The sequence below is a fragment of the Cervus elaphus genome, chromosome 22 (assembly GCF_910594005.1).
Source record: "Cervus elaphus chromosome 22, mCerEla1.1, whole genome shotgun sequence".
Classification (NCBI taxonomy): Eukaryota; Metazoa; Chordata; class Mammalia; order Artiodactyla; family Cervidae; genus Cervus; species Cervus elaphus.
Window position 1 is genome coordinate 60,473,676 of NC_057836.1, and position 27,609 is coordinate 60,501,284.

A 27,609-nucleotide genomic window follows, 5' to 3' on the forward strand; every position below is an offset into this window, starting at 1 on the left:
GTCCCTCCAGACCTCCTCACATTCCAGAAACTAACGGCCTAGTTTCCTAAGGGGGCTCTGGTTCTTCGACTGGCATCTGTTCTCACTGGTCAGTGCCTAACCATGCTGCCTCTTAAATATCTCCACATTCTACAGCTAAAGCATTAGCTTAATTCCTGAGATTCTATTTGCCCATCTTTGTATTGCTGGAGTAGGAAGTATAGATGGAAATGAGAAATTGGAAAATAACCTGACTCTGCTGAACGATTCATCTATTATTTGAGTATAAGAATTTCTTTTAAAGAGCTTGAGCTCATTTTAAGGAAGTCTCTAAATCAAGAGTTGCAAACTCCTGTGGACTGGCCGAATTTGGACTGCAGATGATTTTTTTTTTTAATGGCCAGAAGTGTATAAATATACTGAATTCAAAGATTAAGCCAAAAAAGAACTGTTCATCCCAGCTACCCTCTTGTCCTACTGCTCAAATTAAAATCCCAGCCTGTTCCCTGACAGCATTAAAATTTGAAACCCCTGTTCTAAATTCATACAACACCATCTCAATTCTACTAGTATTTACTCATCACCTGATCATACAGTCTGTCACTTGAGCTGTAATGTTTCTATTTTGTTTAAGAAATGGATGCAAAGCTACTTTCAGAGGTAGCCAATTAAGATTAATTAAACATTTCACCAGACTTAACAGGTCTAATTAGATTTGATTCATCTGTAATTTTATTACCAATGAGATATCTGGATGACTAAATTATATTTTCTTAACTTCATAGGAGCCGAATGCTCATCTCTTCCCCGTGGGCTTTTTTTCTCCCTCTAAGGGATGTGATAGTGAGTCATCATCCATATTCTCCCTGTCTCCTGGTGCCATTAAGTAAAGCCCATCTGAGAGCTGATGATGGAATCTGGGGCTCTGGGGCAGCTTCTGGCTTTGGGCCACCTCCCTGAATTATTCATGTGGAGCCAGGGAGGGTAAATGTCCAGCCACAAAGATCCAGAACCAATGCCAAGGGGGAGATGCTGGCCTAAAATAATTGAGGAAACGACCACTGGCGCCACTGACTTGGAAGCTCCAAGTAGAACCACATGGCTTCAGCTCAGGTCCAGGTGGCCCTTGACCCCCCCCCCCCCAACCTCCCCCTCCTTCCTGCCCCAGCACTCCTGTTTTAACTAAGAAAGGAGCTCTGAGGAGCCAAGATGTCTCTCTGACCCGGCGTAAACCCTGTCCTTTGAGTTATTGCTCTCAGCAACCCTGCAAGAGGTTTGGAATTTTTCAGAATAAACAGCAATCCCCAGCCTCTAATTTTCCCCCGGCAGCACTCTTGTAATTATCCCATTGGTGTTAAGTTGATTGTATGTTTTTAGTATATTTACTGAATACGTATTATGCACAGAGCATGTGGTAGCACTGGTAGGGGGATGCAGAGGGGAACAGGGTACAGATCCTGATCTTTAAGTATAATAAGTAAGTTTCATTTGGAGTCAACTTCATGGTGGCTGTTGGAAGTGATGTCTTTTGAAGAATTCAAAGTCTCCAAGGAGAATCAGTGGGAAAGAATGCTGTGATCAAGTCATGATGTCTCCTCTGGCAGAATACAGAAGGGTTTCATTCCTGACCAGCAGTCTTATAAGAAAAATAATACTGTTGTCTAGTTGTCCATTTATCTATAATGCCTTACATAACAGGAAAAAAAAATCACTGTCATTTACTCAGTACTGAATATAAGCAAGACATTAGGTAGGTGCTTAATATGCATTTACTCTCTTTTAAGAATATCTGGCATTGTTTCGTCTCAATCACCAGTGACTACTTTTAGACCTGTGATTTGACCTGTGTGGTCTATGTGGTTATCCCAGCTCTAGAAGCACAGACACAACAATTTACAGTGTGGTATGGGAAGAGCAGTACATCAGCAGTTAGAAAGCTCAGATGCTGCTAAGCGATCTTACATCTACAGCCCTCATTTTCCAAAATGTAATACGCTGGGGATAACTTGATTCTTCTGGCCCCTTTTCAACACAAGTCTGAGGAAACCTAGCTCACTTCACTGTTGTATGGACGGACTTAAAGTAATTAACAGAAGATGACCCAAACCATACACATTTTTCTCCTCCATAAACATCCGAAAGGATTAATGTTTTGCTGTCATCCTGAGAAAGGAAAGGGATGCTGTTGGAGTGAAAGAAAAATGAAACTGTTAATTGCTCAGTCATGTCTGATTCTTTGCCACCTCATGGACTGTAGCCCACCAAGCTCCTCCTGTCCATGGAATCAGGCAAGAATACTGGAGTGGGTAGTCATTCCCTTCTCCAGGGTATCTTCCCAACCCAGGGATCAAACCTGGGTCCCCTACATTTCAAGCAGATTCTTTAACATCTAAGGCCCCAGGGAAGCCCAATAAAGGCAAGGGATGCTGTTGGAGCAAGCCTATACAATTCATCTGGGTAGATTTTGGAGTCTTCCGGATTCGGGCATGATACAGTCAAGGAAGTTCCCTAGGGTACAGTGACCTTAGTACATAAAGTAAAACAAGAGATTTGTCTCTAGTAGCTGTGACCAGGTCACTGAAGGTATGCAAGGGGAATATGTTCTGATAAAGGCTACAAACTTGTTAACACTTTTAATTATGTTTGGGGCACACAGCGTTATAGAACCAGCTGACTTGGCATTATTGAAAACCTTGTCAGCTGCCATTCAGTGATTCAGCCAGCCAAGGAAGCTCTAGGGAAAGTTTGCTCATTTCTCTATTCAGGTTGTTTGTCCATCCATGTAATTTTAGAAGTATTCTTTCAACGAATCCAGCAGCCGTTAATCCTAACAAACAATAGCTTTTGAATTCCAGTCCATCCTTTATCACATAATAGTTAAGGTAGAGAGAGTAGTGGGGAGTCTTCTAGTTATATTTTGTCATCCTGTCCAGAATACAGTTGTGAGGAAATAGAGAAGTATTTGACACATGGAAGCAGGAAAATAGTCCTTTTTCAGATAAATGTTCTGGAAAGTTTTCATTCAAAGTTAAACTGTGTTGAAGTCATTATTTGTTTTATTTTGTTGCATATTTTATTTGCGCTCAACTCACAATTCCTTATGTTAAAAAGAAATGGTTTTTAAATCTACAGAATTCCAAGTACAGTATTAAATTTTGTAGCTAAAGGAAGTAAGTGTGTACCACTACTTATATTCTAACAGAAGTAGGAGAGAAAAGCCCCAAAACTTGTCTTGGTAAAGCCACACATTGGTAATTGTGCCAGGGAGTTCACGCTGCAGAATGTCTAGTGTAAGTAGTGGCTGACCTGTGAGTAAATGTTTAATTTCATACCACAGAACCCTGTGACAGCCCATTAAAAGATAATCCCTTGGTGTCTAAATCTCAGAAGTTCTCCTTTGCCAGTCAGCTTGTGGTTGGGGTTGTTCAAGACAGATGGACCATCATCCCATTTTAACATTGTATATTGATGTTTGCCTTGCCAAATCCCTCTCCCCTGCGCACATCCTTTTCTATGAGGTAAAAGAAATTGTAATCTCTGGACTCATTTGATAAATTTATAAACCTTCTTAGGATAAAGGGAACTTCAGAATTTGGTTCAATCCCTATAGGTCTGAGTTGAGAAAGAGAGAGAGACAGAGATAAAGACAGACAGGAGGAGGGAGGTGTCCATTCATATGTACCATACCTTCCATGGTCAAGCTAGTCATTTAATTTAAGATGCATGGACCTCTCCTGAAAATTTCATCAAGTATATAATAATATCAGCAACAAGTTACATCAGTTGAGTGATTGAATACTCATTGTGTGCCAAGAAATGGAGGCTGAGTGCCTTGGAATGTCAGCATAGAAACTGTATGTCAGGCTAGGTTCATGTTGTAGAGTTAGCTCCCCAACAGATGAGGGAAACCTTCAGAGAGAAATCAGGGCCAATGAGGCAGCCCTTAGGGACAAGGTCAATGCCAGTCCTACTGCACTGTGGCAAAATGGAAAGATATGGAGGAGGAATGAGATTTGCAATGCTTCTTAATGCTTATGGGAGTTTTTCCCCCTGAAAAACATCTGAGCATACAGAAGTTTGTACACAATTCCAGGAATTGTTACAGAAATCCTGAAATCTAATCACAGGCAGTTTGGACTCCTGGATTAAGACAAAAAGAGATAGGAGGAGAAAGCATCTGATTCTTACTAGGAGGCTTCTGTATTGCAGACATTTGACATACATATAAACACACCTTGACTATGGCCATGAAAGATACGGCTTGTGGGCCCCATTTGGTAGATCCAGAATCTGAGATTCTCAAAAGTTAAACATCCACAGAGATCACATGGCTAGCAAGCACTAGGCAGGCATTCAAAACTCTTTATTCCTGACTTGCCAGTGTTAGCATTTGAGTCAACCATGAGAGAGAGAGCGAGCCTCAAACACAACAGAGATGAACATTTTTATAAGAGATTATTGATGTTAGAAACTCTGTATATATCTCATGATAGGTACATTAAATATATCACAATTCATCCACATAATGGAATATCATACATCACTACAAGCCATATTTTCACAAATTTTTTAATGATATGAGGAAATGTTCATAGTTGCAAGGTCACAGAAGCAGGATTCAAATATGTATATTTATCATAGCCTATATATGTGTATGTGTGTGTGTGCACATATATAGATACGAGAAAATTAATGATAAAAAATAGGAGTTTTGTCATTTAGTCATTCATGTTTGCATTATAATGATAACTTATTAATTCTGTAATCAAGAAATAGTCAATCTAACAGTTGAAGTATATTACTTAGATGTTAACTGTCTTTTTTTTTAACTGCCTTAAGATAGAGCATAAAGGAACTAGAAGGGATATAGCACAATCCCTTTTTAAAATTTTTATTTACTTATTTATTTTTTAAATTGAAGAGTAGTTGATTTACAATACTATATTAGTTTCAGGTATACAGCATAGTGATTCAATATCTGTGCAGATTACACTCTATCATAGGTTATTAACCTCAGATACGCAGATGACATCACCCTTAGGGCAGAAAGTGAAGAAGAACTAACAGCCTCTTGATGAAAGAGGAGAGTGAAAAAATTGGCTTAAAGCTCAACATTCAGAAAACTAACATCATGGCATCCAGTCTCATCACTTCATGACAAATAGACAGGGAAACAGTGGCTGACTTTATTTTTCTGGGCTCCAAAATCACTGCAGATGGTGACTGCAGCCATGAAATTAAAAGACGCTTACTCCTTGGAAGGAAAGTTATGACCAACCTAGATAGCATATTAAAAAGCAGAGACATTACTTTGCCAACAAAGGTCCGTCTGGTCAAGGCTATGGTTTTTCCAGTGGTCATGTATGGATGTGAGAGTTGGACTGTGAAGAAAGCTGAGCACCGAAGAATTGATGCTTTTGAACTGTGGTGTTGGAGAAGACTCTTGAGAGTCCCTTGGACTGCAAGGAGATCCAACCAGTCCATCCTAAAGGAGATCGGTCCTGGGTGTTCATTGGAAGTACTGATGCTGAAGCTGAAACTCCAGTACTTTGGCCACCTGATGTGAAGAGCTGACTCATTTGAAACAACCCTGATGCTGGGAAAGATTGGGGGCAGGAGGAAAAGGGGACTACAGAGGATGAGTTGATTGGATGGCATCACTGACTCAATGGACATGGGTTTGGGTGGACTCTGGGAGTTGGTGATGGACAGGGAGGCCTGGTGTGCTGCTTTTCATGGGGTCACAAAGAGTCAGACACGACTGAGCGACTGAACTGATAGTTTATTATAAAATAAGAGCTATAATCCTCTTTGGCATGCAGTATATAGGGGCTTCCCTCGTAGCTCAATCGGTTAAGAATCTGCCTGCAATGCAGGAGACCTGGGTTCAATTTCTGGATCAGGAAGATCCCTTGGAGAAGGAAATGGCAACCCACCCCAGTATTCTTGCCTGGAGAATCCCACGGACAAGAGAAGCATGGCAGGCTACAGTCCACGGAGTTGCAAGAGTCAGACACAACTTTGTGACTAAACCACCATGCAGCACATCCTTGTTTCTCGTGTTGGTTTGTATCTCTTAATCTTATACCTCTAATTTGTCCCTCCTGCCTTTACTTTATTCTTTGGTAACCACAAGTTTATTTTCTATATCTGTGATTTTGTTTCTGTTTTGCATATACCTTCATTTGTGGTTTTAGTTTTTTTTAGATTTCCACATATAAGTGATATTGTATGGTATTGTCTTTCTCTGACTGACTTAATTTTCTAAGCATAATATTCTCTAGGTCCGTTCATGTTGCTCCAGATGGCAGAATTTAATTCTTTTTTATGGCTGAGTAATATTTCTGTGTGTATGTGTGTGTGTGTGTGTGTGTGTGTGTGTGTGTGTGTGTTACATCTTAACCCTATCCTCTGTTGATGGACATTTAGGTTGTATCCATGTCTTAGCTATTATAAATAATGCTGCTATGACCATTAAGGTGTATGTATAATTTCAAATTAGTGTTTTTCTACATATATACCCAGGAATAGAAAGCTGGGTCATATATGATCCATAGATCGTATAGGATCTCTATTTCTAGTTTTTTGAGGAACCTCCACACTGTTTTCCATAGTGGCTGTGAAAGTGAAAGTGGCTCACTTGTGTCTGACTCTTTGTGCCCCCTTGGACTATACAGTCCATGAGAATTCTCCAGGCGGGAATACTGGAGTGGATCCCTCCTCCAAGGGATCTTCCCAACCCAGGGATTGAACCCAGGTCTCCTGCATTGCAGGTGGATTCTTTACCAGCTGAACCACAAGGGAAGCTCAGGAATACTGGATTGGATAACCTGTCCCTTCTCCAGCGGATCTTCTGGATCGAGGAATCGAACCAGGGTCTCCTGCATTGCAGGTGGATTCTTTACCAACTGAGCTATCAGGGAAGCCCAAATCACTCAGTCATGTCCGACTCTTTGCAACCCCATGGACTATACAGTCCGTGGAGTTCTCCAGACTGGAATAGTGGAGTGGGTAGCCTTTCCCTTCTCCAAGGAGTCTTAACCCAGGGATCAAACCCAGGTCTCCCGCATTGCAGACAGATTCTTTACCAGCTGAGCCACAAGGCTGTACAAATTTATATTCCCACCAGCTGTGTAGGAGGGTTCCCTTTTCTCTGCATCCTTTCCAACATTTGTTGTTTTTGAATGCTAACCATTAATAGGTGTGAGGTGATATCTCATTGTTGTCTTTGATTTGCATTTCTCTATTAACTAGTTGTGTTGAATATCTTTTCATATGCCTATTAGCCATCTGTATATTTTCTTCAGAAAAATGTATATTTAGATATTCTGACCATTTTTTGATTGGGTTGTTTGGGGTTTTTTTTATATTGAGTTATATGAGCTCTTTGTATATTTTAAATATTAGCCTCTTGTCAGTCCCATCATTTGCAAATATTTGTCCCCATTCCATAGATTGCCTTTTTGTTTTGTCAGTGGTTTCCTTTGCTGTGCAAAAGCCTGTAAGTCTGATTAGGCCCCATTTGTTTATTTTTGCATTTGTTTCTTTTGCCTTAGGAGACTTATTAAAAAAAATGTTGCTACAATTTGTTAAACAGTGGTCTGCCTATGTTGTCTCCTAGGAGTTTTATGGGCTCCATTCTTACATTTAAATCTGTAAACTATTTTGTGTTACTTTTATATATGGTGTGAGGGAATGGTGCAATCCCTTTTTAATGGTGGGAAGACTAAGACTAGATAAACATGGCCTAAAATTAAGTAGGACTTGCATAATATCAGTGCAGATGTTGTAATTCATAGTATAGTCTTTCATATTTTTTTTCTTCTTATGAATGCTTTATGAAGAAGTACCACCTTATCTGGAGAAAAATGTTCTCACAGTGAAACAATGCTTTTGATCTCTGGTTACCATGTATATGTGAACTCTGAAGTAGGGCTCTGCTCAGAAAGACAGATTGCCCAGATCCCTGCAAACTGTCTGTCTTCTGTTCCTCAACACCTCTTGCCAAGGGGACATCTAGTCTTACCCCACCCAGGATTTGAAACCATGAGAACAGGGATTCCTAATTCTCTCCTGAAAGGTAATTTACTGCAAGTGGCTCCTTCTCTTGGAATCTCCCTCCTCAAATCATCTCCTAGAGCCTGAGCCAGAAGCCAAGTAGAACACCCCACTTCCTCAGCGGAACCCACCCACCAGAGAGTTTTTCTGCCAAAGATTTACCATGGAAGGATTTCAGCCTCTGAGGAATATTCAAATATATGTACATTTGTTTCCCTAATTGCCATAATATTTACATTGTCATTATCAGTAGATTACATTATACATTTATTTAGAACTATCATTTGCAGTGTTCTCCCCTAATTAGGAAAGGAAACAGCTCTTTGGCATGTAAGAGAATATGTCATGTCCTCTTTGACTGATCACTTGAATAGAACAGGGATTATAAGTATTTACTTAAGGATTTCTAAAGTAGGGCTGACCAGATCTAGGCAGAATGAAAATGATTTCTCAGGAATCTTCTGCTCTCACAGGTTAAGGAGGGGAGGAGGGACGAATGGAAGAGCAGGTCTTTGGGGTTAAATGGCATTTGTCACCAATTTTAATGGGACTGGAAAGTGGTTTGGTTGGTGTTTCAGTTTGAATTGTGCTGTTTACTTGATCAGGGTCCTTGCTTTTGAGTATGTAATGGTGATAATATAAGTCTCAGGGTCACTCCTTGACTAGTTTGCCAGTGAGCTGCTCAGAGGAAAGCTCTTCAAAATTGCTTCTTTATTAAGGGGAAAAAAATACCTCTTTTAAGTCATTTTTTGCCATTAGTTCAAATTATAAAAATGTTTTCAAAAAGTCAATTTTAAAAAATAACTAATTTGTATTATAATCTTGGATGCAAATGGAAAGAAAGATTTGAAACTAGGTTTTTTAAAAAATTAAACTAGTTGTACAGTCAACATTTCTGCTTATATTTACCTATAGGAACTATAAAATGCATGATGAATTTTGGCTTTTTCTGGCATTGCCCACATAAAATATATTGCTTATATATGAAAAAATGACTATACTGTAGGGGATAAACTTAGAGAGAGTTCACCCTAAGTGTAGCTGTGTTAATATAAGAGGAAAGACTGTATTTACTAATACCATTTCTAGTTAATAGTGTGTGAAGTTTAATTACAAAATCCTATACAAGGAAAAAAAAAAAAATCCTATACAAGGAATTTATTGCATATAATTGGGGTCAGTTAAAATAACTTTCTTAAAGCGTAGCAGATTTAAATAGATTTGTGTCAACATAGCTTTCCAGGCCGCCATCATTATCAAATTATTCCATATTATCTTCAAGGGGAAATGGTTTTAGACCCAGTGGTAAACATAGTTTGGTGCTCTACTTTGAAGGCAGGGGTCGTGTGTGAGTGCGGAAATAACTTACCACTTTAGTTCACTGTAGTAGACATTTTTGAATAATAGCCAAAGGGTTTTTGTCAGCTTCAGGAATTTACTGAGTACACACTTTCACTTTTCAGAAGTGGCCCTGGAATCAAACTCTTAATAGAATGAGATAACAAGTCAGTGTCAGAGACTCCAGAAATGACTTGAGGGTTCTTTGTAGAATTTTCACATATGAGGAATGTTCAGAAGAGTCAATAAAACTAAACTATGGAGCCAAGTAGTCAAGGTGGGAAATGTCCACTTAATAATTGCCAACAGAAAAGACAAGCGTATAGATCTTCAAATAATGATCGAGCAATCAGGCGTGGGTCAAGGCATAGCAGACCCAGAGTTCTCAAGGGGTTCCAAGTCAATAGTTCTCGACCAAAAGCTGGACTTTTCTTCTTACTTCAGTTGTGACTTGGAACAGTTCACATCATTTCTTTTAAAGTGATTTATCTTTGCAATGAGTACAGTAGCACCAGGTGCTTTCTTTGGATATGTAGCATTTAACGCAGCTGTTAATGGTACATTTCTTTCTGTGATACTTGCTTAAATATTTGTCTCCTCTTTTAGACATTAAGTTCCTTTGCTCACCCTTATATTCCCAGCGTAAATTACATGCCTGGCGCACAGCAAGCGTTCCATGATGATTTGTTGAACAGGAACTTATTTCAATGGAAAATTACGGAGGACATGTGAAACAATTCATGTAGTTAGCCTTGTGCCGACATTGAGTAAGTCTTCAGCGCATGTGAGACACCCTTATTGTTGTTGTTGTTATTATTTACATTGAGTAAATGTTTTTAAATAAAATAAGTTCTAGGCTATTTCAGGATAAACCTCAGCAGGTAACACAAATCAGTGGGCACTAAGAAACTATATTTTATTAGGTCATGTCATATTGGTCAAGCCTAAGGAAACCTCTAAAATTTGGCTTCTCAGCCAGAAAGGCAATTCATCGATTTACAATAGAAGATATATTTTTTTCCCTAGGGGTCAGGACTTCCTGAAATCAGTGTCTTTGGAACACAGAATTAGTTCTAAATGTTGCTTTTAAGCTCTGAATACAAACAAAGGGAGCTGTCTTTATGGTCTTGTAGGGTTTGAGATGTGGGCTGGAGACTTAGTTCCACTATTCTGGTACCTTTCTGGTTGCTAGAAAGGTATGTAAAACATGTCTGTCAGCCTCTCTTTCTCACTGTTTATCTTCCCTTAGAGAATGAAGGATAAATATGACAGTTCTGCTATCTATATCTAATATAATTTTGAAGCTGAAAGAAACCTTGGTGGTGGTTTAATTGCTAAATCATGTCCAATTCTTGTGACCCCATGAACTGTAGCCCACCAGGTTCCTCTGTCCTTGGGATTTTCCAGGCAAGAATACTGGAGTGGGTTGCCATTTCCTTCTCCAGGGGATCTTTCTGACCTAAGGATCAAATCTGGGTTTCTTGTGTTATAGGAAGTCTCCTGCATTGCAAGCAGATTCATTACCAACTGAGCCACCAGGGAAGCCCTTAAAAGGAACCTTCAGTTCAGTTCAGTCGCTCAGTTGTGTCCCAACTCTTTGCGACCCCATGAATCGCAGCACGCCAGGCTGTCCATCACCAACTCCTGGAGTCCACTCAAACCCATGTCCATCAAGTCGGTGATGCCATCCAACCATCTCATCCTGTGTCATCCCCTTTTTCTCCTGCCCCCAATCCCTCCCAGCATCAGGGTCTTTTCCAATGAGTCAACACTTCGCATGAGGTGGCCGAAGTATTGGAGTTTCAGCTTCAGCATCAGTACTTCCAATGAACACCCAGGACTGATCTCCTTTAGGATGGACTGGTTGGATCTCCTTGCAGTCCAAGGGACTCTCAAGAGTCTTCTCCAACACCACAGTTCAAAAGCATCAATTCTTCGGTGCTCAGCTTTCTTCACAGTCCAACTCTCACATCCATACATGACCACTGGAAAAACCATAGCCTTGACCAGACGGACCTTTGTTGGCAAAGTAATGTCTCTGCTTTTTAATATGCTATCTAGGTTGGTCATAACTTTCCTTCCAAGGAGTAAGCGTCTTTTAATTTCATGGCTGCAGTCACCATCTGCAGTGATTTTGGAGCCCAGAAAAATAAAGTCAGCCACTGTTTCCACTGTTTCCCCATCTATTTGCCATGAAGTGATGGGACTGGATGCCATGATGTTAGTTTTCTGAATGTTGAGCTTTAAGCCAACTTTTTCACTCTCCTCTTTCACTTTCATCAAGAGGCTGTTAGTTCTTCTTCACTTTCTGCCATAAGGGTGGTGTCATCTGCATATCTGAGGTTATTGATATTTCTCCTGGCGATCTTGATTCCAGCTTGTGCTTCTTCCAGCCCAGCATTTCTCATGGTGTACTCTACATATAAGTTAAATAAGCAGGGTGACAATATACAGCCTTGACTTACTCCTTTTCCTATTTGGAACCAGTGTGTTGTTCCATGTCCAGTTCTAACTGTTGCTTCCTGACCTGCGTATAGGTTTCTCAAGAGGCAAGTCAGGTGATCTGGTATTCCCATCTCTTTCTAGGGAGCATCTATTTTCCTAAACCCAACATCTTACACATCTGTATTATAGATGATAAATGTGAGCCTTGAAGAGGTGACTTTGCCTAGGAAATACAGATCGGTTGTAACAAAGCAAGGGCCTGACCCTGGTTTTCTGGAGAATTTTTGTTCTTTCCAGTTCCCTACCCTGCTTTATCTAACATTCCCTATTGTTGTGTAGTTTGGGAGGGGACCCTCAAACATTATTCACATCCTGGTCCTGAGTATCTGTACATGTTGCTTTATATAAAAAAGTGATGGAGATTTTCCTGGATTATAATCTAGGGGCTAGAAATGCAATCACATGTATATTTGAGAACTAGGGAAAGGTGAATCAGAAATACACAATGGAAAAGGTGATGTGAAGACCTGGCAAAGAGAAATTTGAAGATGCTGGCCTGGAAGACTCGAGTGACATGGCGACAATTCGAAGAATGCTGGCAGATACTTGGAGCTGGAAGAGGCGAGGAACGGATTCTCCCCTAGAGCCTCTGGAGGAAGGAGGACACTGCCAACACAGTGCCTTTGATTTTGGCACACTGCTACTGATTTCAGACTTTTGGCCTCTAGAACTATGAGAAGATCAATTTCTGCTATTTTAAAGCACCATGCTTGTGGTAATTTGTTATAGCAGCCACAGGAAACAAATATACCTATGAAAATAGAAGTCTTATTTTCCTAGTTAAAGATTTGATTTATTTGCTGACCTGACCGCACCAATATAACATCAGCAACAAGGTAGCTTCAGAATTAAAATTGAAGTGAATTCCTGCTTTTTTGACAGCAATTTAAACTAGATCCTACTGTTTCCCTAGTAGTTTTGAGCAAATAAACTCTGGACTAATATGATTTCATTTGCAAAAAAATATGGACTTATGATATGGCCACAGGGCAAATTATTTTATACATAGATCATCTTGGAAATCACACACACTTTTTTGTCCAAGTCACCTTGAGGGAAGCTATCATTTTCTTTTTATTAGGTATATCAAGCTTTTCTAGTGTTTAAACTTCTTTACACATTATCCTCACTTTCCTGGAGTAGCTTTCCAAACAGAAGCCTATTATAACAGAGAAAAATAGAGGTCATCAGATGAGCTCTTCTTAAACATCTTCTCTATCAGAAATGTCTCTATTCTGACAGACCCAGAACAGGCATCTGTCACCCAGGTCCTGTTTCCTTCCTTGCTTTTCTCTCAATCCAAAGCTAATCTATGTCTGCCCTGGAGGACATCCACTTCTGCCTTCTTGAGGACCTTGCTCTGTCAATTTTCCCATCTCCTCTAACCTCAAACTCGTTTTTTCTCCATCGGCTCATACCCTTTAACATATAAATATACTCACATTTTTTTTCCATCTTAAAAAATCATTAACTGCACATTTCCTTCTAATGACTGGCACACCTCTCTTCTCAGTCAAATGTTTGGGAAGAAAATCCTTGTCTCCACTTTATCACCGCCTATTTCTTTCTTTTACTCACTGCTTGCCTTCCAGTTTGCACCCATCCTCAGTTACCCATGTACCACGGTCAGTGGTACTTGTAACTTTCCTGCCCTCTGGACAACACTGGACTCTGTTTGGGGAATTACAAATTAGAGCTTCTACTGGCCAGGTACTGTGCTAGGTGCTCTGTTCCAGAAAAGAGCAGATGTGATTTCTACCCTCATGGAACTCAGCTGATCAGCCACTTCTGGTTAATACACAGGTCCCTTGATTTCCACTTCTCCCTTTGGCAGGTTTACTTGAACGCCATTTAAATTTCCCTATTTGTGAAGTTCCCTCTCTTCCTCCCTTCATCCCTTTCCTTATTATACATGTCTTCTCGAGGCAATTACCTCTACACCCATGGCTTCAACTACTTTGTACGTACTCCAATGACAATTTTAATATTGTTCTCATTTAACAGTTTTAGTTTACATAGGACATGTCATTTACTAAAACCATAGATTCCAATTTGCTCCATGAAAAATATCATAGTCTTAACTGTCAGCACAGCGTTAGGGGATTTCCCCAACTACATTTTAAAATTGATTTAGTATGTGTTATTTTCAAAAACATAAGATGGGATATCACAAAATGGACTTGGCCTACAGAAGTTTACATCTAACTTTCAACTGGAGAGCTCTAATTCCATGCTCTCATTAACAGAGCCCCAAATGATCTTCCTCCTCAAACCTCTTCCTCTTTCTGCACTGTCTAGGAAAAAGTCACTGTGCTCTCCCTAGTTCCCTCAGTCAGAACCCTAGTAGCCATTTTTGCCTCTCTTTTCCCCCTCTTGCTCCGTATCTAGTCACCAAATGACCTCAAATCCTTTCCCACCACACCAGTCTCTGCCACTGCCTTTAGTTTAAACTCTCACTCCGCTCTTAGATGAATAAAAAGTCTCTTCATTGCTCTTGTTTCTTTCATCAATCCTCCTTATTGTCCATAGTGTCCTCACTAGAAACCACCTGATTGTGACTCCTTAACGTCACAACATTCAAAGGCTTTCATGTTTCTGGGGGGAAAAAAAATCAAGCTCTTTACCCCAGAACCTACTTTGGGGTTAGACAGATCTAGGTTTGAATTTCAGGTTCAAGTACTTGGCAGCAGTGTGAGTGACCTCAGACAACTGGACTTTCTAAGCCTTTGTTTTCTCCTGTGCCTGACGGAGCTCATCGAGGGCAGGGCTATTGCAGGAACACAGTGCCTAGAAAGTAGGAGGGACTAACCAATGTTGAAGGAAGGGAAAGAATTTTAAAATCCACTTCAAAAAATTGTTCTCCCTTAGAGAAAATCCTATGCCACTTCCAATCAAATTTGACTTCTACCTTTCTTTTCTGATAATCACAATAAGGTGCCTTTGCGGATCCAAACGATCGGAGACCAAATCCTGGCCATACCCCTGAGCAATCATGTGACCTTGGGAACATATCTTTACCATCACCTTCATTAAATCAAAACCGCGGTACTTCACTTTGCGACTCTTCAGTTTTGTATGAGAAAATCGTGCTTTATGCTTTATGTTACCGGTGAAAGTAGGGAAACCTGGAGACTCGTGCCGTGGAAGAGAGAAACAGCGAGAAAACCGAGTTGCTGAATCCCAGCGTTTCAGAGTTGGGAGGGAGGCGTTCGGTCCCTAATTTACCGAGGAGGAAGCGGAGGGGTGACGTGTCCTGGAGTCTCATTCAAGACACAGACACAGCTCTTTATTGAGGACCCGGGGGGTTGCTATGGTTAAACTGAAGGCGGAAACTAACACTCTTTCGAAGTCAATTTGAGAGGAGCATTTAGTTACAAAAGCTGTCAACAATTCGGGTGTAACTAAGTTCATTGAGGAATGCATCAAATGAGTCAGCTGTCAGACCCGGTGAAACCGAGTTGCTTAACGGAACTGACTCTTTACTAACAAGCCTTCTATAGGGTCCACTGACTCTCTAGCTTCGATTCACAAACTCCCGCAATGCTTCCCGAAGGACACGGAAAGCTCCGAGTGCCGCACGAGGAATGGAAACAAGAGTCCGGGGTGCGCCACTCGAGGGGCGGGGCAGTCGCAGGGTGGGGGCGGGGCATTGTGAGTCACGTGCCTGCTCTCTGAGGCGGGCGCGGGGAGGAACCTCTGTGTGTGATTGGTCCGTCGTAACCAGGTGACCGAAGGACGCATTCCGGTTGGCAAGGGCCAGCCAGGCGAGCGGCTTTCAGTCTGGAGGCGGCGGCGGAAGGAGGAGGAGCTCCGACCGCGCTCTCTCCCGGCAGTGGCTGTGCGTCTCAGCGCTTGTCGGGTCCCCACCCCTTTTAAATAAGCCCGGCTGGTCGCAGCCTTCACTGACTAGCTGACTCCGGGGAGGCGGCGGCGGCGAGACAGCGGGGGTGCGGCCGGGCCCGGAGCCCTGCCCCGGGCCCGGCGGCGTGGCGGACAGGAGAGAGGCAGGCGAGGCCGCGTCTACCTGTGCGGCGCAGCCCCGGCATAGCCCGGGTCTGCCGGTGCCCGCCGCTCCATTGTTGGGGGAGGGGGCGGTCTCTGAGCTTGGCGGAGTCCGGGGCCGAGCGGAGGCGCCCCATGGGGAACACGTTGAGCTGTTGCGTGTGCCTCAGTGCCAACCGGCGCGTGGGGCCTGCGCCAGACTCCGAGTCTGAGGTCTACGAGGCGGCGGCCGGAGACCCGGTGGCCGTAGCACCGGCGCCGGCCGCCGTGGAACCCACCGAGTTGGATTTCCGAGCGGGTGAAGGCCACCACCTGCAGCACGTCAGCGACCGGGAGATGCCCGAAGGTAAGGAAGCGGCCGGCGCGCCTCGCCCCTCGCGGGGCCGGCCCCGTCTGCTCTCGGGCTTACCTCTGGCCTCCGCCGACCCCCAGGTCCCCCGGGAGGAAGCCGCCGCCTAGGGCTCCTTCCTGCCTGGAGTTGGCTCTCTCGGGGCTGGGCACCAAGGACGGAGGCTGGCCCTGCCTGGCGTCCCCACCCCTTATTCTTTCTCCGTCGCGTCCGGCCAGTCTTTCTCCCTCTTCTCTACCCGAACGCCCAATTCTTCCTCATTCCCTTTTCGCAACCCGACCCAAGACCCTCAAGTCTGTGGCTCCTGTTCGTGATTCTATTTAACATCTTGTGGGACTTTGTAAAGACTTTCTGATGTATTCTCTCTTTTCTCAATGAAAACTTAAATACTCCCAACTTCGGCGATATCCATCCCATCTTCCAATCCTTACCTATTCAGGTGGTACCTAAGAGAAGGAACGAGGTAAGGATCTAGATACACTTCCACTCGTTAGGATAGTTGATACTCGGGACAATTAAGACAGATTTTAGGGTTTGTTATTTAAAATCAAAACTGCTATCGACAGAGTTAGTGTGGCGTTAAGTAATATTCTGTCTAGAGTTGTCCTGATTGAAGCGACCTTATTCTAACTATAATTTGAAAACGATAAGAAAGAAAAAGGTTAGAGGGGGTCTTAAAATAACTGAACGGTGTGAAACGTTACTGCAACGGCTGCAGGGAATAGTTTTGTTGTTGTTGTTGTTGTTTTTACCCAAAGACGATCCCACGGAGCTCAGATTAAGATTCCCACTTTGACACAAAAATGTCTTCAGCTCCCCAGCTTTAACCAACTTCACTTGCATGTTGCCTCTTCTAAGGGAGGATTGGGGGTGGTTCCTGAGACTGTTGGTCAAAAGTTTCAAAGGAGAAAAGAGAAATTCAGACTGTAATTTGTAATGCAAAGATTTGGCAGTTGAGATGGCAGATCCTGCAGGAAAGTTGTCTCCATGGCTACCTCTCCTTCCAACCCCCTCCTGCCCGTGGAATCCTAGTCAACTTTTATAACGTTCAGGGAAAATTCTGAAGACGAAGTGGCTGGGGGTGGGGGTGGGTTGTCATGGAGAAGAGGAGAGAGAGGAGAGGAAATGTTTGATTTTTTTTTTTCCTCTAGAATTTTGAGACTGGACGGCTCTAGGTTCTAAAAAAAAAGATTCTGGATAACACTGTGGCTCATTAATCAAGACTGTGTTCTTTAAAGTAGAAAACATTGTGCCGTAAAGATGTTAAAGCCCCACTGGCCCACTTGTTTCATTTAAATGCCAGAGAGTATTTCTTTATTTCATAGAGGATATGTCTTATAGCTCTTCTATTTAAATTTTATTTGGGTTTACTTAATTTCTTTCAAAGTTAGAATAGGTAAGCCTGTGAACTCACCCATATGATGGACATGGCTTTGTAAGTGGAAAGTACTCCCTTTTCAGAATACTCAGATACTGTGAAAGCACAAATTAATGTAAATTAATTGTAGCTTTAAAAACAAAGCTTGTGCGTACCTGTGAAAACTGCTCAGCTTGTTGCTATAAGGTAAGCCTCTAAGTGATTTTAAAAAACAGTAGTAGGCTAGTGTAGGGAGACCAAAATTGGACTTCTGTATGATTCTTTTACGATTTACAACATATTTTCGGGTGTATTTCACCTGACCCTTCCATCTATAAATAAGGCCTGTGAATATTCTCCCTGTGATGCCAATGAAGAAGCCAAGACTTAGAGCTCTGAAATAACTGTGTAACATAGCTACTGAACAGAAGAGACAGACTTGAGAATGGTAGATACACCAAATTCAGTTGTTGGGTGCTTAAAAAAAAGTTTGGAATGCACTTTTTATTTTATAATTTATCCATAAGATAGGCCTAACTCAACTTCAGCTTGGTTATTTCCATTTGAGTTTATTGTTCACAACTCAGAAGCAACACATACCTCTGCATTCTGTGTCTGTACATTTCTTACAATGGATAGGAATAAAAGAAGTCGTGAAATAGCCTCAATTTACCAGTCAGGTAAACATGTTGGTATATTTTAAAGAGTTTGTTCTGCTGACTCAAATTGAAGCTGAGAATGCCCTGGACAGAGGGACATTAGGAGAAACCGGTAAGGGGGCAGGTAAGGTACGAAGCATTTAGTGAGGGGGAGTGCTGAGCCGGGAACTAGAAAAAGAGGGTTCATGAGCACAGAATTTACCTTTTTATGTTTGACATGATTGTGAAAATTTTACTTAAATTTGTCTCTCTTTTTTGGCATTCAATAAAGTGATGAGAGAAACCTCAATTTCAGCATTTGCCTATTATTAAGTTTCCATAGATACGAGGTCAGAACACGAATGTAAAGTGCAAGCACATTGGAAGTTTGCTCTTAATGTTTTTATTTCAGACAATTTTATATCAGTTTCCCTGGAAACTGAGAAATACCTGCATTGATATAAAACATTTTGGCTTTTCTGCAATGAAGAATTATTTGGTTACTTAGACAAAACCAAACATAAATGATGCTGTGTGTTTTTCTTCAGAAACCTTTGAGAAGAACATGATTTCTTCAAGCTGTTTCAGTTAACTCCTACGAACCTAGTATAAATATCAGATAGACTCAAAAGAATTTTGTGGCTATCTTGCCTTTAACAGTGTATCTAATGTAACTGATGTTACTGTCAATAATAGAAAATAAGATGCTAAGGTCCTATTATCTGATTTTATTATTATGCATCAGCTTTTCAAACAGCCTTTATATTCTCCTCTTAGGAACTTTGCTCATTCTCTGGTGCAAGCTGCTCTCTCAAGTGATTCCTTCCTTCCATCCTCCAAGGAGCGGGTAGGGAAGGAATTGACAACGTAATGGGGGAAAACCTCTGAGCAACAGGTTTTTCCTCCTTTCAGTAGCTATTATAAACACTTTTTTTTTTTTTTTTTTACTTTTTTGATACCAGTAAACATTTGGGGTAAAAGATTTGCAAAATACTAAAAAGTCATTCACTCATACTCAGAATATCCAGAATTTTCATTAATATTTTGGTGTTGGTTCTTCCTGAACCTTTTGTATACGAATAAACAGAATGTTGTGTTTATTGTATGAGATCGTTCTTTGTGTGCCACATTGTAACTTTCTCTTGTAAAGTGAAGACGGGAAGCTCCTGGAACCGTGCTGACACCTGAAGCGTGCCCCAGGATGTATTTCCACGCAGCTGCATGTAGCTGTGCAGTCTGCTTTTTACCACCTGTTTAATGGTTGGAGCATCATTCATTTACCCACCCTTTATGGTTGTCTTTTATAATCTCATTATATTGCTTTAATCTGGGCACAGACATAAAAAGTGATGTATCGTACTTCCCTGCAGAATTCTGGTCTTGTGGCTTTGTCTTTCGACTTAATTAAATTCATAGGGTGAGTCATTTTGTAGTTAAGGTATTTTAACATTAAATGTTCTGTCCCCAAATTAAAGTTACCATTGATTTGTCACTGAACAGTAGATTTCCTCTCTTAGGTTTTTGTGGGTCTTGGTAACCTGTCGGTGTCTTTGAGTCTGAGTAACTAAACTACCGCTCGAAGAGATCTGAAATTAATGCTGGTCTTGGGTGACAGACCCATCAAAGGACAGCATTAGAAGAAATCTTAGATGATGAAGGAAAATTGGGAGAAGCATAAATGATTTGGGGTACACTGAAATGGATGATTATTGGGCACGATTTAGGGGCAGGACAAACAGAGGTTATACTGACAAAACCCAAACCCTAACTCTGGTCTTTACTTCCTAGAGGTCCCTGGGGCCTGTTGACACAGGAATAATGTCAAGTAGCGAAACACTGAGAAGAAAGAAAAGGATGGTCATGGACTGGGGAGGGGGCAGTGTTACTGGGGGTGGTCTCCTTAAGTGACAGTGAGCATCCTAGGAGTGAAGGGGAGCCCTGTGAGGTCCTCAGAAGGAAATATGCTCGGTGTAGGCAGAGGACAGAAAGAGGGTGGCTGCAGCTGAGTGAAAGAATGCCAGGAGGAATATCAGGGGGTTAAGGCCTTGTGTCTAGTAGACCTTGACAAGAAAAAATACGGATTTTAGTCTAATTGTAATGGGAAACCATTGAAAGGTTATATGCAAGGGAATGGTGATAATTCTTAAAGAAGGGGAAGGAGACGTGGGGAGAGGGGAGGGAGATCAGACGAGCTACTCGCTACTCTCACGTGGGCAGGGGTAGAATGAAGCAGGGAGACAAGCTAGGAGGCTGGTGTAGTCACTCAGCTGAGAGCCAACAGTGGTTTGAACAAAAAAGCAACATTAAGAAGGGCCTAAAATAGGCTGACTTGAAGAAACTGAGTGAATCTAAAAGTAGGCTAACAACAATATGAATGGGATAAGTCACAGAAAAAGAAATGCGGATGGCTTTTAAGCGTATCCTCACACATAAGAGAAATGAAAATACAACTACTGTAGCTTGTGTTGGGAGAAAATTCAGAAACTCGGCACTGCATTCTTTGGTGATACTGAGGAAAGTTACATTCATATATTGCTGGTAAAAATGGGAGATTGGTCAACCCTTGAAGGGGAAGTTGGCACAGTCTCACTTAATCCAGAGATCCTACTAAAGGAATTTATTCTGAAGGTATAGGCTGCATATGTTGCATTATCTTCAGTAGCAAAATACTGGAAATAATTCAGATGTCCAGTAAGGGACTGGTAAACTAGCACATCCAGACACTGAAGAATTAGGGAGCTGTGAAGGAGCTCTCTCCACTGTTAATGACTTCATCTGCAGGGGATGTTAACCTGAAAAAAAATGGGGAGAAAATATACACCAATCTCCATGACAGAAGCAGGAGAAATGATATGTATTTGCTTATTAAAGAAGAAAAAGGAAGAACACTAGGAGAAATGCTTGCCCTTGGGTACTCTTATCCTCTTTCCTTTAGAGGGTGGCCTGACTCAATGACATGAGCTTGCACAAACAGAATCCTGTAGGACTGGGAAGCCTGGCGTGCTGCAGTCCATGGAGTTGCAAAGTCAGACACAACTTAGTGACTGAACAACAACAAAGCACTATCTACTTAAGATGTTATTTGGCTGAGGGTGATAAGTGGACATCAGTTTTCCTATGAAATGCTAAATGTTCACTTTTGGCTTTTGAGTTAATTTGTGAAAGCTGTGATGTGTCATTTATTATGCTTTATATAGTATATCCCCTCATGGATTGCAGCCTTGTCATGGTGAAGGGGCTTGTGTAACTCTGTGAAGCTATAGTGTATGGATTGCTCTTGAATTTCATTTGATTCTTATCGTGTTCTGAGTTAGGCAGTGTAGGGATTCTTCTCTGAGGTATAGAATTGTCCAAGGTTTTACTCATTTTTAAAACCTTGATAGATCAGGACTGTAAATTCCATGTACATGACATATAGGGATAAAATTTATTGATATCATTTTGTGCTCTGCTTTGAAATACTACCTTTTTTCTCGCCCCTTTTAGAAAAATTGTTTATTTTTAGGGTATTAAAGCAATAAAACTTGAAGAGTTAAAACAGTAACATTGTATGATGTGAAATGAAATCACCATAGCTTGCAACCCAGAAAGGTTCCTAAAAGTCCAAGAAGCCCGAGCTAAGTACTCCTTAGAAATACATAAATCCAGGTATACTTACCTGTCTATCATCTCTTGGTCATCATCATTACAGCATTTGATTGAGGATTAAGGTAAGGCAGGACTGAGAACCAAGTTAGAGGCAAGTTGAGAAGCAGTTTGGAAGCCAGGTTGGTCAGAAACTGGGGAAGCAGGTCAGTTGAGGGGGTTGCAGGAGCATGCTGTGTGCCCTCCGGTGAGACAGCCCAGGTCAGCATCTGCTGGCAAGAACCGCTTGGCTAGGGTGTGAAGTGTGGACTCAGATGAAATCACCGGATGACTGTAAGACATGAAATGTAATATTAGCCATAAAACTAATATACTGTACTACTAGGGGTGATAGGGCAGTTCAGTAAATGGAGTAAACCTTTAAGTAAACTGGAGCCCAGAAGTTGGCCCAGAAAATGCTGACAGTCCTGTTTAATTGCAATATATTAAGTGAAAAAGAACTAAAGAGCCTCTTGATGAAGGTGAAAGTGAAAGAGAAGAGTGAAAAAGTTGGCTTAAAGCTCAACATTGAGAAAACCAAGATCATTGCATACAGTCCCATCACTTCATGGCAAATAGATGTGGAAACAGTGGCTGACTTTATTTTTCTGGGCTCCAAAATCACTGTGGATGGTGATTGCAGCCATGAAATTAAAAGACGCTTGCTCCTTAGAAGAAAAGTTATGACCAACCTAGACAGCATACTAAAAAGCAGAGACAAAAGGTCCATCTAGTCAAGGCCATGGTTTTTCAGTGGTCATGTATGGATGTGAGAGTTGGACTATACAGAAAGCTGAGTGCCAAAGAATTGATGCTTTTGAACTGTGGTGTTGGAGAAGACTCCTGAGAGTCCCTTGAACTGCAAGGAGATCCAACCAGTCCATCCTAAAGGAGATGAGTCCTGGATGTTCATTGGAAGGACTGATGTTGAAGGTGAAACTCCAATACTCTGGCCACCTGATGCAGAGAGCTGACTCATTTGAAAAGACCCTGATGCTGGGAAAGATTGAGGGCAGGCAGAGAAGGGGACGACAGCGGATGAGATGGTTGGATGGAATCACCGGCACAATGGACATGGGTTTGGGTGGACTCCGGCAGTTGGTGATGGACAGGGAGGCCTGGCGTGCTGCGATTCATGGGGTCGCAAAGAGTCGGACTCCACTGAACTGAACTGAACTGAAGTCAGTATGTTGGCATTAGTCTCCTCCTGTCAGATGATTTCTTAGTCACTACCCTCTCTCTGATATTTTGACAGGGAAAAATCATTTATTGACAGTTTGACAGCATAATTTTAACACTTTTAGGCTTCAGTAATGCATCTTGTTTGTCCTAAGTGGCCTTTATTTTCATATTTTTAACATCTGCAATTGAGATGGATCTCACGATTGATAGAATGTTAGGTTGGAGGAAAAGTAATGTTCAGTGACCTGGTATTTTACAGGTTTCCTCCTGGGAGTGTTTATATTAAGACCCCAACTTAAATTTTTTTAGCCATCCTTTTTCCACATAAGTCTATCATGCTGTCAAATAAGTTGCAATTTAAATTGGTAATATAAAAGTGATGGGTCTTAAAATATAACTTTAATGATAACCCCTAATCATAAGCTCAAGAATATTTCTCCTGGGTTAAAACATTCTTAAAGATTGCTAGAGAAGTAATTTTAGGAAGAATTCACATATAAAATGCACAGTAATTTCTCAAAATACCTCTAACATTACTGTGTGTGCTTGTGGGAGAGGGGATGAGGGGAAGTGTGGGTGGTAATGCTTTGCTTCAGAGTTGACAGTCTTACCTTTGTGACAGTGAAGAGTACGGTAGGTTTTTTTCATCGTCTCCTTAGACTCTTGGCAAAACAGTTAATGGAGTGTGCAGAAATATTGTGTGTATGTATGAGTTTACTGTCTAATGGCTTACCTGTCAAGTCTGTTATAAAATAGTGATGTAGTTTTCACTGGCAAAAAGTGCAAGTTGTATAGAAAATTGTTATATAGGCTGTAAACAGAAGATTAATATTTTCTGAAAACCTCATGCAAATTGACAGCAGTAAGGCCCTGGTATGTTTAGTATGTATGAATGATAGGCAGCTCACCAAAGTGGAAATGATGCTGATAATTATGGGAAAGTAGTAAAAACTGTGTAATCGAAAGAAATACAGATTAGATCTACAGTGCTGTTCCTTATTTATATTAGTAGAACTTCCCCCCCGCCTCTCAACTGTACAGAGCAGGGGTCGGAACTAAAACTGTCATGATTGGTAGTATTATACATTAATGTGGCCCCACCTTCTTCAGGAAGCAGTTTAGCACTGTACCTTGAGCCATGAAAATGATCTAACCTTTTGGCTTAGACATCCCACTTTTGAAGATCTTTGCTAAGGAGATAAAACCATTATTTATTTAAAAAGCTGTATAACTATAGATGAAAAGTTTCCTCATCAAAGAATAGAACGTTGTAAGTACCTAAACCCCAGCAATAGGGGATTGGCTAAGTCCAGCACAGGAATAACGCTTGATGGACTGTTGTGTATTCATTAAACAGTAAATATGCAACAGTGAGATGTAGAAGGGTTGTTAGTAACAAGAAGACATAAATTATACACTAATTAGAGCTTTTTCTAATGTATAAGGAAAACAACTAAAAGTAAGGGTTGTAAGTCTGTGGGTTAATTTTTAAATAGGGTCATTTTGGCTCATGCAAATTTTTGTTCATGACATTTGTTAAAGGAATGAGCAAGTGACTTTTACCTTTCCCCACCTTCATTGTGATCATCAGTACTGCTGGTTAACCAGGTCTCTTTCAGTTGCAAGTTTGAGAAAATGTCTCAGAATAGCTTAAATTAAAAAATATATATATTGACTTTTATATAACTGGAGTTGAATGAGTAAATTAAGCAGTACTTGACCCAGGAGTTCAATGACCTCACAGCCTATCTCAGTTCTGCTGTCCTCTATTGATCTCTCCTGAAAAGCCTTTCCCCTCATGATGGCAAGAGGAGTGTCCAGCAGCCCCAGACTAGCTAAGGGTCCTAGGGCACCCCTCTGCCTTCTTCTGCTTCTTGGAAAGTTCCAGGAAAGCTGTGATCTGTCAGTCAGTTCTGGGTCATGTGCCCACCCTTGAAACCTCTAGGGTAGGGTAGGGGGAGTGCCAGCTCTTTTCTGATCACTTGGGCAAGTTTACTTTTTTCCTGCATGTTGTCATTTCTTTTATCCCAGCCTTCTTGATTTCTATATATAGATCCGTAGTAGCACATCATAGCATACCTGTAACACACCCTGGTTTGGCAGGGGTGTGTGTGTGTGTGTGTGTGTGTGTGTGTGTTTGGCAGGGGTGTGTGTGTGTGTATGTTAAAGCTTGCTTCTCTTTGATCCTGACACTTATTTTCCCTGGACTTCCATTGACTCTTGTTAAATTTTGCCATTCCATAAACCCTGATGAAAAATATGGCTACTTTGCAAGCATTTCTGCTTATTTTTTAGATTCCAGTGTAGTCTGTTTACTTTCTGGTACAAGTAAGTAGTCATGAATCCTTTCAGAAGCCTTAGGTCGAAAGTCTGTGCCTGTCAACTTTGTGTATAACTGAAATAATTTATTTTCCCAGTGTCCCACTTTTCAAATCTGTAGGGGGGGAAAAAACTTTAAAATAATTTTATGGGTCTTTTACATAAAACTGTTGAGTAGAATATTTTCTCCAAAAACAGCTTAATAAACTCCAAATGCAGTGAAGGAATTTTCACGAAGAACAAAGCAGTCGGTTTAGCTATGTAAATTTCTAGTGCTGGCAGTAACAATTAAATTCCCATTAAACCAGGAAGTCCCAAATTACTGTTCATGCAAAATTCTTTCTTTGGGGAAGAAAAGGCTTCTAGGTAGATAACATTTGTTAAATGCTGGGTCAGACAGAATTCACTATGGGACTGGTTAGTTTTTATTTATTTTTTCATTTATTTTTATTAGTTGGAGGGTAATTACTTTACAATATTGTAGTAGTTTTTGCCATACGGGATGGGGAACACATGGTTAGTTTTTAATATATCAATGTGTATATTCTTTTGATTCTCAGCGATAATGTGTAAATCACGTTGACCACCAAAGTCCCCTTTAAAAATAGGCCAATTATTATGTGGTTTGGGAAATGCTGCCTTAACTGTTGCTCTTTAAAAATCTTGGTCCAGTTTCTTAAAAGATTGTTTAATTGGTTTGAGGTGGACTTCACTAAGTAACTGCCCATAGGGCTTTTACGTTTGTTTTAAACAACAACCTTACTGTCCAGCATGGCAGCCTGTGCTTGCTTGATATTTCTGCCTAAATAGAAGACTGTCCCACCTTGGTGCAAGGTGAACTGCCAGCAGACCCACCTTTTTTATGTAGGTATGGGCAAAATTTTTTTCAAGCAGCCCTTTGATGTGCTCCAGGAAATACTGTTACTGAAGCCCTCTATTAATCATGCAGCATGAAAGGAAGAAGTGAGAGTTTAGCTTTGGAAATAGAGGGCAAAGTTAAAACTCACTATCCTGGAAGTGTTCCTATGGATCAGAACATTGAACTCTTATGTAATCCTCTTAAATCTGCCATGATGAATAGCCCCTAGATAAACGGCAGCCAACTAAATGAGTTGGTTTGTTGAGTGTAGTTGGAATTAGCCATTAGATTGTCTGAAGAACGTTTGCCAAAAGCAGCTCATTTGGTTATAGCATATTTGATTGATCTGGTATCTGATAGTAAGTGACTACAGCATAACTTGCTTCTTGAGACTTCTTGAAATGTGCTAGTAATATCAGCTTAAAGAGAGGTGACTGAATTTTTAATCAATATGTAGGAGGGGAATCACATACATGATTTGCCTAAAAGTGGCATAGATTAAGTGCAAGTTAAAAAAAAAAAAAGCCTAAGACATAGCCCTGGTTTTATTCCACATATATGGAGAATTTCTACAATTTTTCTGTTTCCCAATAGAATTTTTGTATTGTTGCCTTTACTACAGTTTCCTTCTTGTCATTACTAAACGCTCTTCTTAAGACTATTAAACTTGATTAAAATCAGCGTGTAGCTGTTTTAAAAGTCATGTCTTTTTCTACTCAACTAAATTGTCACACCTTTTTCTTTTTCCTGTGCAGACTTAGCTTTGGAATCAAACCCTTTTGACCACCCAAGGGCAAGCACAATTTTCCGGAGCAAATCTGAAACGGACGGTAAGACAGTGTTTTCCCCCCCTGAGAAAAAGATTGAAAACTGTTTTTGTTTTGTGTATTATAGGAAGATACAGAAAAGCACTTAGAATGGTTTAATTTTTTTTTTTCATATGTGATAATATTTTAATATGTGATGTTTTATTTTAATATGTGATGATACATTTTTCATTTAGGTGTCACTGTTTTAATGAGGAAAAACACCCAGACCATCTGTTTATACACTTTGCTATTTCTTTATCAGCAGTCAGCTTGCCACATGATTTAGTTGTGGTCTGTTTTTCCATGCTACTTTGTCCTTTTCCTTTCGCTCCAAGAGCACATGAGGTAAAGATGAATGACACGGTTTAGGTCACAGTTAGGTCTTCATAATCAGTTGTTATGTATGGGAGTCGAGGCTTGTGATTTCGGCACCATTTTGCACAGTGCTCAACCGGGTGAACCTCTCTCACATCCAGATTCATGTGAATTTTTAAGTTCTTTTAAAAGTTCTTATAAGAACTTTTAGCTCTTCAAAGTTCTTTCATCCTGATGTAGTGCTGGGTCAGGGTAATCAGACCAATGTGCCTGCC

At 40.9% G+C, this 27,609-nt stretch overlaps 1 protein-coding gene across 16 annotated transcripts in view; it reads left to right on the forward strand.

Annotated features, from left to right (window-relative positions):
* Positions 1-27,609, forward strand: part of LOC122680161 (cyclin-Y-like protein 1) — a 256,180-nt gene that overhangs the window by 202,806 nt on the left and 25,765 nt on the right. For 14 of the 16 annotated variants that reach the window (XM_043881201.1, XM_043881202.1, XM_043881205.1 and 11 more), the window contains one exon: positions 26,966-27,040. In XM_043881201.1, coding sequence (XP_043737136.1) covers positions 26,966-27,040 — 75 coding nt within the window. Of the gene's footprint in view, positions 1-5,995; positions 6,045-15,658; positions 16,229-26,965; positions 27,041-27,609 lie in introns of those variants that run through there. The other 2 variants (XM_043881216.1, XM_043881214.1) reach the window with 2 other exon arrangements.